General features: G+C 36.9%; 1 protein-coding gene across 1 annotated transcript in view; it reads left to right on the forward strand.

Moving 5' to 3' along the window:
- The first annotated feature begins 3,741 nt into the window (after positions 1-3,741).
- Positions 3,742-12,900, forward strand: part of LOC122800133 (guanylate-binding protein 1-like) — a 155,281-nt gene continuing 146,122 nt past the window's right edge. The window contains exon 1 of the mRNA XM_044069653.1: positions 3,742-4,015. Coding sequence (XP_043925588.1) covers positions 3,992-4,015 — 24 coding nt within the window. The 5' untranslated portion in view covers positions 3,742-3,991. The remainder of the gene's footprint in view (positions 4,016-12,900) is intronic.

Here is a 12,900-nt window from a genome sequence, read left to right on the forward strand (position 1 = left end):
GAGGTAAACACCTTAACTATTATACCAAACTGACCCCCAAATGTAAGTAGGTTACTCATCATGGAGTCAAAATTAACTTATAGTGACAATCCATAGAGTTCTTGTGGAATATTACAGATGTAGATTGGCAGGCCTTTCTTCCACACAGTTACTGTTGCTGCCCAGTTGTGCCCCAACCGGGTTTTGAACCCAGGTTTATCAGTTGGTACTCCTTCACCTTAACCTCTATGATATCAGTGGGGATTCTTAATATATAATGCATATTCTACTACATTAACAGCATATGCAGTATATGGGAACCATATAAAACATGGGTAGTTAGTCACACAGTCAGCAACAGCCTTAGGTAAACTGGCACCATAGTTGAAAAGATTCCACAGAAGATCTATTACTTTCATTCAGCCAACCCCCAGCCAAACCCCAACCACTACCAGCAGTTATAGCCACTATGTCTGATGGCTGTGTAATATTATGTAACCTCTATAGCCCATACAAACAAGTTGCCACACATTAACATACTTCAATCAAGGTGCTCCACACAAATCACAAAGCCAGAGAAATATTGCCAAAAATATGTTTGATCATTGCCAGCATCATTGTTAAAATAATAGCAACATTTGTGTTACCTCAAGTGGTTCACACAAATCACAAGGCCAGAAATTTTGCCAAAATGTGTTTGATCACTGGCAGCAATACTGTAAAAATAATACTTATCTCACCATACCATTCCTCTCATCTCAGCTATTCACACAAATCACAAGCTAGAAATATTGCCAGAAAGTATCTGGATCACCACTGCCAGCATTATTTTAAAAATATTAATAATACTTAACACACCATGCCATTCCTCAAACTCTGTGTAGAATTCAGAAGAATGTCTCTGATTTTATCCCATACTGTATATAATATACACACATATATATCTAAATGTGTTTGTTTATATATATATATATATATATATATATATATATATATATAGATTCATTTTAGAAGCTCGAAATACTGAAATGTCGAAATTCAGTATTTTGAAGAACCCATAAAGTGGAAATCGTCAGAATAGTGAAGGCTGAGAAGCGCGAAATTCAAAATCTTGAAAACCAGAGGTTTTGAATTTAGCGCTTCTGAGGTTCCGCTGTGGGTAGGAATTCAGGTAAGTGTGTGTGTGTGTGGCTTTGAACCGTGAAATTCAAGATCTCCTATATGTGAGATTTTGAATTTTGCGGCTCTGTAGTTTCGTGGTTTTGCATTTTCGACTTTATAGTTTTGGAATACTGAAATTCGATATTTCAATGCTATAAAGTGAATCCATATATATATATATATATATATATATATATATATATATATATATATATATACATATATACACACACACATATATAGATATTTATACAGACAGATAAACTCCCTTCAGGTGCACCTTCATGCCTACAATATAATGGTGTGAGGTCTCTACTCTTGTGACCTCACCTTAGCATGACTTTAGTGATTTGATCATCAAGTCATCTAAAGGACCACCCCCATGGATCACCCTGATACTCCACAAACATATTTTCTTCAAGTAGTGGTGCCTTATTTATTTATTTATTATTTTTTTAGAGCAAAGAAACATTACTCTAAAAATATAAAAAAACTGCAGCCAGAGTAGAAAAAAATAAAAGATGATGGTCTGAAAATGTACTTAACACAAAAGAAAACCCTGAGAAAGAAAATGCAGCATTAAAATGACTGTTACATTTTGAAGAAAGACAGTGTATAAATACAGCATGGATTTTGGAAGCATCCCAAAAACATGGATTGGACCAAAGTCAGTTAAATTAGACTGAGCACTGCCAAATTAAAAACATAAATGTCTAGATGGAGTAATATTCACTGAAATAGTTAAGACACAGAGTGAAAGAATGTTGACTTTGGGGAGCAATTGTGAATTAACAGCCATTATACAACAACCCCCCCATTAATATTCCAAAACGTGCACGCTGATCGGTCACCCCGACTTTTTCCATTAGTATAACTCTTTTTATTTTTTACAGCAACGGAGAACACAAGATCTCAGTTGCTTTTTACAACCTGTCTCACTATATCAAACGAGTTTAACATAGCGAGACAGCTCTAAAAAAAGTAACGGAGATCTTCCTATCTCCGTTGCTTTTTTTAAAGGTGTCTCACTATGTTAAATGGGTTTAACATAGCGAGACAGCTTTAAAAAAAAGCAACAGAGACTCTCCGTTGCTTTTTTTAAAGTTGCCTCGCTATGTTAAACTCCTTTAACATAGTGAGACACTTTGTAAAAAGCAACGGCGATCTTGCTTTCTCCGTTGCTTTTGCCCACAGCTCTGATGTACTGCGTAAGCATACGCATGCGCAGTACATCAGAACTGCCGCAGAATAACAGACAGCTGCGGAAGGGCAGCAAGGAGGCATTATGCAATGCCATTATTTAAGAAAAGTAATTATTTTTTTTCTTAAATAATGTCATTGTATAATAACGCCTGGGTGTGGGTAATGCTGGATTTACCCACGGTTGTCTTTGTTTGGCCACTCGGGCTTCGCCCTCGTGACCAAACCACACCAACCGTGGGTAAATCCAGCATTACCCACACTCAGGCGTGGTTTATTGCTATAATAAGCATGTCAAGATTGATATTTGAGCCACTGGGACTCCCCACATTTTTCCTGGTAGTAGATTGCAGAAAACGTCAGTGGCATTTCTTGGAATATTAGATAAAAAAATTGTGCCACAATATGAGATATAGAGAACACATGACAAAATATGCAGTTATGTAATACATACAAGAGTTACAAAATGCAGTAAATTAAAAAGCATTTTTGAGTAGGCATTATTTTTTTAATCACATTTATTAAATCCTCATTCCCTCCAGTAGAGCTCTTTTGAGTGTGTACCTTTAATTCATAGTGGGCGTGGCTTCAGCATTTAAAAATTGAAGTTATCACCTTACATTTTTAACAAATATCCATTGACAGAGGTCATATATCAATACAATTGTGTTTGCTATCAGTATGCTTCAAGATAAAATTTTCCAATACCTTGTATGTAACATGGTTTTGGAATTATTAATGCAAATATGAACAGGCAATATTTGATGCCTAGAGGAGCAGTAGGGTGTAACTGCAGAAACGCCTGGAGACATCACTCGGCTGTAATGAGTTTTAAGACATTGGCAAACATACCTTAGAAAAGAATTAAAATACATTTTGAGAGGACAGCATAACAAAAGGCATCAGCTTTTTAAAGCAAAATATAGTTATATGGCATATTTTAAAATGCAAGAAACTATATACTTATTTACTGTTGTCAAGTTAATGAATATGTGAAAGGTACAGATAAGTAATATGCAACAGTTTATAGGCAAAATATTATGACAGAAGTGAACAGTTTAAAAATGTGGGAAACGACTCTTTTGCATTGAAGACTGGTTAGCTAAACATCAAGAAACCCTGAGGTCAGCACATTCAGAGCAGACAAAAGCAAAGTCTTTCTGAGGACTTCTTTATTTGGCACTTTGAAATGACATATGATACAGCTATTTGTTTAAATAGAGTGTGCAAAGTGAAATTAAGATAGTAAAATATACAGTTAGGATGCAGTATTGATTCTAACGTGTTTATCATTCACTAGCTATAAATTCCAAGCAGTTAATTTGTTGTACATTATAAAAAGTATCTGCTCAGTTAAGTCATATTCCTTACTTATGTAATGCACTTAATTTTTACAGAGTTAAGTACTTTGTTAAAAGCCTACGTTGAATGTATAAGTAGTGGAGATGTGCTTTCCATCCAGAGTGCTGTCCAGTCTCTCTCAGAGATTGAGAACTCCAGGGCAGTTGCAACAGCAGAAACTCGTTACAAGGAACTGATGGATAAAGTGACACTTCCCACTGAAGATGCCTATGAACTCCTGCAGCATCATAGCTAGAGTGAGAAGGAGGCAATCGATGTTTTCACACAGCAGTTCTTCCTGGACGAGGATATGAAGTTTCAGAATGAGATGAAGGTATGTATTTTTTTGGGGAAGTACATGCCAGGAAGGCCTACTGTCACTTGTTTCTGAGGTGCTGTGGAAAAGAGCAAAATAATAAGAAAAATGGCTTCAGATTTGAGAAAGCAGGTAAAGTCAGAGGGTGGGTACAGGCAAGCTGTACATGGTGATTAGGGTAAAATAGTCTCCAAACTCCTATGAATCCTATAAAGTCAGGAGACCATTTGCACTTTGCTGATACCCCCTCACTAAATGTACTTTCCACTTCCAAAAGTGCAAAACATGTCAGGGCAGGGATGAATCTGTGAACATCCAGTTGTCCACATTCCTCTTGAAAGATGTGAGGTTGTTACTCTGTTTAACATGCAAATGTAATTTGATCCAGATTTTGGGTAACAATTGGGTAAAAAACACAACTTATCAGAGAGGAACCCTCCCACTTTAATTTTCACCTCTGATCCTTCACATATGCTTGTAATTAGTTGTATTATTGTGTCAGGGAATGCAAATGCTTCCATTGCCATGCTCATAAAATCCCAACTTACTCTGTCAGATGCTTTCTCTGCACCAAGATCCACCAGCAATAGCAGTATTTTCTTACATTGTGCTTCCCTCTGGATCAAATTGTTCTGTTAATGTTGTTAAATATTTGACCCCCCTTCACAAAACCACATTGATCCACGTCTATCATATTGGCAACAACTTTACTATTCTTTTGGCCATTATAGATATAAACACTATAATCATGGTTTAAAACTGAAATGAGCCTGTATGAAGCCAGGTCTGATGGTTCTTAATGATATTTAGGTATTACAGCTACCATAGTTTTCACTCAGGATATTGGTGCTTCCCCTCCTTTTAAAATGCTGTTAAAGAAAACCTGTCAGATCTTTATTACTTTTTCTCTCTTAGCTTCCAAATGTCCACAGGAATGCCATTTATTTTTGCATTGGCGGAGATTTAGATCCGTGGCTTGAGTGTGTGTGGAGCTGTTTGCCTCTGATGGCACCTAAGGCAATGTATAGATCTTTTTTTTAAGCACCTTTATTGAATTATCAGTTAAGACATACGCAATAATACATTTATATGAAAGAAAACAAACCACACTGACATGTTAAAGCCATTTATTCACCCAAGATTTGTGACAAAGTAAGGAATTATTAAAATCTGCTAAGTCATTAATCTCCCAAAACGTATGTTATCAGTTATCTCTTTCTTCTCCATCACACCTGCAGCATTTGCCATATTTGCCATCAACCAGAGGAAAGATTCTTTGGAGTCTGCTTTGGGATCCATACATATGTCCTCACATTGTTTTTTGTTTTTTTTTTGAATTGCTTATCCAGTCTCTCTTCCCAGTGTTTACTAACCTCTTCTGATTGATTTCTATATTCATTGTGCAATATTTTATATGCCCTACTAATTACAGTAAACTCTTTGTTAACGAACTCAAGCAACCAGCACTCTCAAGCAACCAGTAAAAACATATTGAAGAAATACAGTACAATTTTTATGTGTTACACTTTCTGTTCTCCCCCCCGCAGAAACGTACCTTATGTTTTTAGAGTTTTAGAGTTTTAAAAAGGAAGACAGGAACAAATTCCCTTTATCCCCAACCTTTGAACAAGTCAAACCAAACAAATAGTGTAGGTTACAGTATTAGTCAGGCATATTTTTAATACTGACTCTCAAGCAACCAAAATCTACAGTTATCTGGCATCTACCAATCCCCCATGGGTGGCAGTTAACTGAGAGTTTAGTGTATCCCCTTTTTAACAACAGCTTTTATTTTAGAAGCATCTAAAAACTCTACCAGTGCAGGTCTCTCACTTAGGATTCCCTATCCCTTTTTCTTTGCCTGTACTCTGATATCACGCCCTGATAGGGAAGGCAGTCTCTTGTCTGCAGCCCAAATGTCTTCTTGGTCTCTTCCTGTTCTGTTACATTTCCCTGTCTTATTATTTGCTCCAGAAACCTTAGTTCCTTTGCCAGCTTTCTCCAGTAAATTCCATCCCCCTCTTGGCTATCCTCTGTACCCCTAATTGCAGTTGTCCCTATCAACAAAATCTCCTTTTTTCTGTTACCATGTTGGCTTAGTTCTTGGAATATTTTCTGCTACTTTATGAATGTAATACTATGCATGGCTGTTATTCTCCTTAAGGATCTGCATCCAAAATCAGACTGTCACCTTATTTCTTGACTTTCCTCCCTATGTTATCATTATCCCTTTCCAGTTTTAATTGTAGCTTTTTGCTTGTGGTATGTATAAGAGCCTTAACTGTGCAGCTCTAAAATGTCCCTTCAAATCAGGTAATCCTAAACCATCTTGTTCTGTTGGAATAATCAGTTATCCCATTTTACTCTTACCCTCTTTATCTCCCAGATAAAATCCTTCAACTCTTTAATGATTACTATCCACAACTTCTTTGGCTAATAAAAACATGCCTAACCTGTGAATAAAACTAATGGGACTAAAACATTTTCACTGTTTGTATCTTGCTATTCATGCCCCTAAACAAGAGCTTCTATTTTCTCAGTTTTATGTATTCTCTTTTGCTTAGTCTCTTCTGACATATCCTTGGCTACCATAACGTAATCCTTTTTAGGCCATACTCCTAAATACTTCATTTTATCATGTCCCCATAAATATGGATATTGCTGAACTAATTCATGTGTGGGTATATAGTTTACAGCTATAGCCTTTGGTTTATCTTCATTAGTTTTATATCCCAAAAAGACATTAAACTGTCGCAGAGTAATCCATTACACTAAAATGACCTTTTCTTGTTTTATCAGGTGCAAAATAATATCTGCAAATAAAGCCTACTTTTCTTGATTACCATACCGATTATATCTTTGAATGTCTGAGTCCCTATTTTGTCAATGGTTCTAAATATAACACAAATAAAAAGGAGAAAGAGGACACCCTTACCTGGTTCCTCTGTTCAAACACAACTTATCAGAGAGGAACCCTCCCACTTTAATTTTCACCTCCGATCCTTCACATATGCTTGTAATTAGTTGTATTATTGTGTCAGGGAATGCAAATGCTTCCATTGCCATGCTTATAAAATCCCAACTTACTCTGTCAGATGCTTTCTCTGCACCAAAACTCACCAGCAATAGCAGTATTTTCTTACATTCTGCTTCCCTCTGGATCAAATTGTTCTGTTAATGTTGTTAAATATTTGACTCCCCTTCACAAAACCACATTGATCCACATCTATCATATTGGCAACAACTTTACTATTCTTTTGGCCGTTATAGATATAAACACTATAATCATGGTTTAAAACTGAAATGAGCCTGTATGAAGCCAGGTCTGATGGGTCTTAATGATATTTCTAGGTATTTTCGATTTAGGTATTACAGCTACCATAGTTTTCACCCAGGATGTTTAAAATGCTGTTAAAGAAAACCTGTCAGATCTTTATTACTTTTTCTCTCTTAAGCTTCCAAACGTCCACAGTAATGCCATTTATTCCTGGAAACTTTCTTGTAGATTGATTATATGTCACCATTTTACCCTACCTTCTCCAATATTAACTGTTAATTTTTGAACCGAATCTACCTCTAACTTTGCCTCCTTGCATACCTCTAACCTTGCCATATTTAAGTCTTCCATAAATATTTTCATTTGTGCTGTTTCTTGATTTCCTCATTTCTCAGCTTTAATCACATTTTCATGATTTTTTCTGAAATATCTCTATATCTTTCTGATCTGTAGGATCTTTCCTTATTTCCTTGTTATAGGCTCCCTAAAGTCTGGTAGCTACCCTTTCTACTTTCTATTGCCTAAGTTGATGTGATAAAAGTTTGTGTGCTGTGGAGTTATTATCAAAAAACAGTTGCTTAACAGCAATCTTTCTAAACTCATGCATATTAGCCAGGTACTCCCTTTTTTCTTTTTAGCACTCTGAGTTGCTCCTGTTCTTGTTCTGTGAGATTCCCCTTATTCTACAATACTTTAATATTTGTCAGCCCTTCTGAATAATTGTTGTTAATTCCTTAACAGCATCTTTTTTATTTCTACCCTATTTTTAAACCCCACTTTCATTTGATCCAACTTCCTAGCTATAACTTCTGAAGAAATTTCTCTTTCCTAATAACTCCCACATAACTTCAATTATCCATTCCTTAAATTCCTGTCTTTTTAACAAGTATGTGGGGAATTGCCAATGTCTCATTTTTATGTCATTGCCCTGCATTTTAATCGTAGATATTATTGGCATGTGATCTGAAATAATTATTGGATGTGTTTTAAAGCTTTCAGTTAAATGCATATAGTATTTTTTTTTACTTAGTTAATATGTCATTCTTCTGTATTTAGTTTTTGTAATAAATTTATTTACTGTAACAATTTTGTGTCACTGTGGAGCTTTTCTCCCTAGGGCTCCACTGAAAAAGGGACATTATCAAACGTGTTCCCAGCAAACAAATGTCAAATAAATAAACATGTTCTTGTGAAATATAGTTTCCGTCTAGTCTAGCCCAGTTATTGTACCTTGGGGAATAATATGTAAATTCTGCCCATTCCAACTACTGAATTCATGTTTTCCATGCCAAATATTTTCATAAATTTCTTCAGAAATGTACTCTCTTTTTTGTTGTATTTTCCCTTCTATACCCCAGATGCATCCTCAGTGTTGCAAATCAAATTATAATCCCCACCTATAAGTAATATTTCCTGCTGAAAGTTGATTATTTCTCCCAAATTTTTTCTAAGCTCCATAATAGCAATTTTAGGTGGAAAATAAATACATGCCAGTGTAATCCTCTTCCCTTCCCAGTAACCCCTTACTACCACTTATTTACCATTATTGTCTTTTTTTTCCTTTTCTATCACTATTGGGGCTCCTGTACCAGTTAGTATAAGTGCTCCCCATTTCCTTTGTCCCTGATGTTCTGCTGAATTTCCACCCTGAAATCCTTTCTTTATAAAATTCACATGCTCAGTTCTTTTCAAATGTGTCTCCTGTAGCATTACTATTTGCACTTCACGTTTTTAATGCAGTTCAATACTCTTTCCATTTTGACATTCTAAGATAGTATGGGAAGTGTAATCATTTGATAAGAAGTTGTTAGTCCCATCTGTCACGTATGACAGCTTTCTGAAATGTCTACTTCCAGCTTTTGAGTTACATGCACTCACTGATATTTGTCAGGTCGATCTTTTGTACAGTTGTTTCTTGTCATTTTCATTTCAACCCATCTCACATTCTACACTTTTGTTTTAATGTAAATCCTCAAACAAAACAACAAATGCAACCTCAGAACACACCCATAACCTATTAACTTAACACAAGGATGCAAAACTGTGTACATCTTTAAATAATGAAATGTATCCTTCCTAATGGGAACAGTTGTCCCAGATAGACAGCTGTATACACACACACACACACACACACACACACACACACACACACACACACACACACACACACACACACTATCTAACCTAAACTTAAGGTTATTCATGCTAAGATGAACATTACAGCCTGCGCTCATACTTGCACTAACTGCTGATTACAAATTGTATCTTCTTCTTCTTCTCTTTTGGCTGTTCCCATTAGGTGTTGCCACAGCTGATCATCTGTGCCATTTCTTCCTGGCCTCTGCATATTGCTCTGTCACACCAACCGCCTGCAAGTCCTCTCTCACCGAGTCTATAAACCTTATCTTAGGCCTTCCTCTTTTCCTCTTACCTGGCACCTCCATCCTTAGCATCCTTTTCCCAATATACCCATCATCCCTCCTCAGCACATGTCCAAACCAACGCAATCTCACCTCTCTGACATTGTCTCCAAACCGTCCAGCCTGAGCTGACCCTCTAATATACTGAGTCCTAATCCTGTCCATCCTTGTCACACCCAGTGCAAATCTTAACATCTTTAACTCTGCCACTTCCAGCTCTGACTCCTGCCTTTTTGTCAATGCCACTGTCTCCAACCCATACAACATAGCTGGTCTCACTACCCTCTTGTAGACCTTCCCTTTTATTCTTACTGGTACCTGTCTGTCAGAAATCACTCCTGACACTCTTCTCCACCCATTCCACCCTGCCTGTACTCTCTTCTTCACCTCTCTTCCACACTCACCATTACTCTGAATTGTTGATCCCAAGTACTTAAACTCATCCACCTTTGCCAACTCTACTCCCTGCATCCACACCATTCCTCTATCCTCCCTCTCATTCACACACACACACATATTCTGTCTTAGCCCTGCTGACCTTCATTCCTCTCATCTCTAGAGCATATCTCCACCTCTCCAGGGTCTCGTCAACCTGGTCCCTACTCTCACTACAGATCAGAATGTCATCTGCAAACATCATAGTCGATGGGGCCTCCTGTCTGATTTCGTCTGTCAATCTGTCCATCACCATTGCAAATAAGAAAGGGCTCAGAGCTGATCCTTGATGTAATCCTACCTCCACCTTAAATGGATCTGTTACTCCCACTGCAGACTTCACCACTGTCACACTACCCTCGTACATATCCTGTACCACTCTTACATACTTCTCTGCCACTCCTGACTTCCTCATATAATACCACAACTCCTCTCTAGGCACCCTATCATATGTTTTCTCCAAGTCCACAAAGACACAATGCAGCTCCTTCTGACCTTCCCTATATTTCTCCATCAACAGTCTCAGAGCAAACATCGGATCTGTAGTGCTCTTTCCTGGCATGAAACCATACTGCTGATCGCTAATCATCACCTCCCTTCTTAACCTAGCTTCCACTACTCCTTCCCATAATTACAAATTGTATGCTTTCAGAAAACATTAACTTTTAGCCTTACAAAAGAAACACATTTTGGATTTTATTGGCCTATAGTCAGTTTGTCTCCATGGAAACATAAGTACAACTTGTACAGCTGCTCTCAGCTGCAAGCATTTGAAGTCAGGCTAAACATTTATGTGGCAAAAAAACTTTTCATTACATTGTTCAAGCCAAGGGGCTTAATACAGTTTAGAGAATGGGCGACCTGTAGATCGCACCCTGATTGGAGACCAAATGTTCTCCAGCAGAGTATTAAGCTACAGGTAACACCTGCTGAAAAACAAGTCTACTGCTTCATGGCAGCATATTAAGCTGTCATTACTTTACTCTTGCTAAGTAGAGATTTTGCTATGTATGTGTGTAAGAGTATGTGAGTGTAATAGAGTAAGAGAGAGAGATTGAATGAGCTATGATTTTACACTCACTAATTATTGCTTTTGCTGTTAGTGAGTTTACAAAAAAAAAATAAAAGAAATAGGAAAAAGGTGTGTCTGTTTGTGGGTTTATGGTGCAGTCTGTGTGTGTGAGTGAATGTGTGCATGAAAGCAGAAGACACTGTGTGTGTGTGTGTGTGTGTGTGTGTGTGTGTGTGTGTGTGTGTGTGTGTGTGTGTGTGTGTGTGTTGATTCCCTGGAAGCAGCAGCAACAGTTAAGACATTTCCGTACCTCTCGACCATACCTCTCAGCACAAGAAATTTGGGCAGAGACACAAATAAAGTGGGAAAAAAAGGACCAGAAATAGGGACAGATTTTAAAGTTGCTAAAATAACAGGGATTCCATTAGCATGTATTTTCTGAAGGGTATGAAGTCTGAAACTCAAATGACTGTCATTATTTAATGAATTCAATAACCAATGATTTGCCAGAAAACTACAAATTGTATGAGGAATGGATCAGACATAGCCAAAAATCTGGACAGTTCAGTGGTATGCTGTTGACTCTTAGTTCAAGATACCTGGATAAGCCTAAAATAAGGGGAGGAAGGCTCAAAATAGGAACATATTTTACTTGAATATTAGGATTTGTGTTAGCATTTATTTTCTGAAGCAGAGTTGTGTGTGTGAGACAGAGTGAGTGAGATGTCTACTGGCAGCAGCAGCAGCAAAGAGTGTTGCATACCTCTGGACCTTTCAGCTGAAGAAATGTGGATAAAGCCTAAAATAAAGGGGGAACAAAGGCTAAAAAATATCAATAGATTTTAATTCTTGTTCTTATAAAAATTACAAACATGCTTAAATTAAAAGATTTGTGTTAGCATGAATTTTCTGAAAAAAAAATAAAAGTCTGAAACTCAAATGTATATCATTTAACTTAAATGCCAATGACTGTCGGCCAATCAAATGTTTTAGAAGTAAAGGACCAAACAAAGTAATTACCTGGATATTTTTAAAGTGTTAGATTTTGGATGTAAAATGCTTCTTCCAACACCATTAACATTTACTGCAGCAAGTTTAAAACATTAGGAGGTGGAAATATGTTACATCAAAAATATATAAAAAAATATAGTAATAAAAAAGGTAAGTAAGAAAGTCACAACAATTTTGCAGATGGTCCTTTCTCTAAGTTCAATCATGCCTTCCAGGGAAATAATGCCCTTCCTGGCATGTAGAGGCCTTCAGCCTGTGGCATTGGTTCTCAGAGCACCCCTGGGTGGACATTATTTCCACAATAACACACACCCTGTTGGGCATTATTGCTTGCCAATCACCTATGTAAAAGTAAGAGAAAGCGTAGCAGTTCTACATATATTATGATCTGTGTACTTGTACACCTAACCCTCCACCTCAACAGAGCAAGATTACAGCTTATTAACTTAAACATGTTGTTTTTCCAGCCTTGCTTCTCTTTCTACATTGTAATGGCTATATTTCTTAAAACTGAAAAAGAAAGGCATCTTTATCCCATACAGCAGTAACCAAAAATGCTTTACTGTATAACATGCAATTTATATCTTGAAATGTTTGATAGAAATACTGTTAAGAACAAAAACTGTTTTACTTAGTTACCTTTTTCCTTCCTCTTCCCTTCCCCTTAGTATATTTCCAAATATTAATGACACAAAGTAGGGCAACTACTTTGCAGTCTTCTACAAGTTTAACAAAGTGAACAGAAGTC

This window comes from Protopterus annectens, chromosome 4.part0 (assembly GCF_019279795.1).
Source record: "Protopterus annectens isolate FY-2018-M chromosome 4.part0, PAN1.0, whole genome shotgun sequence".
Classification (NCBI taxonomy): Eukaryota; Metazoa; Chordata; order Ceratodontiformes; family Protopteridae; genus Protopterus; species Protopterus annectens.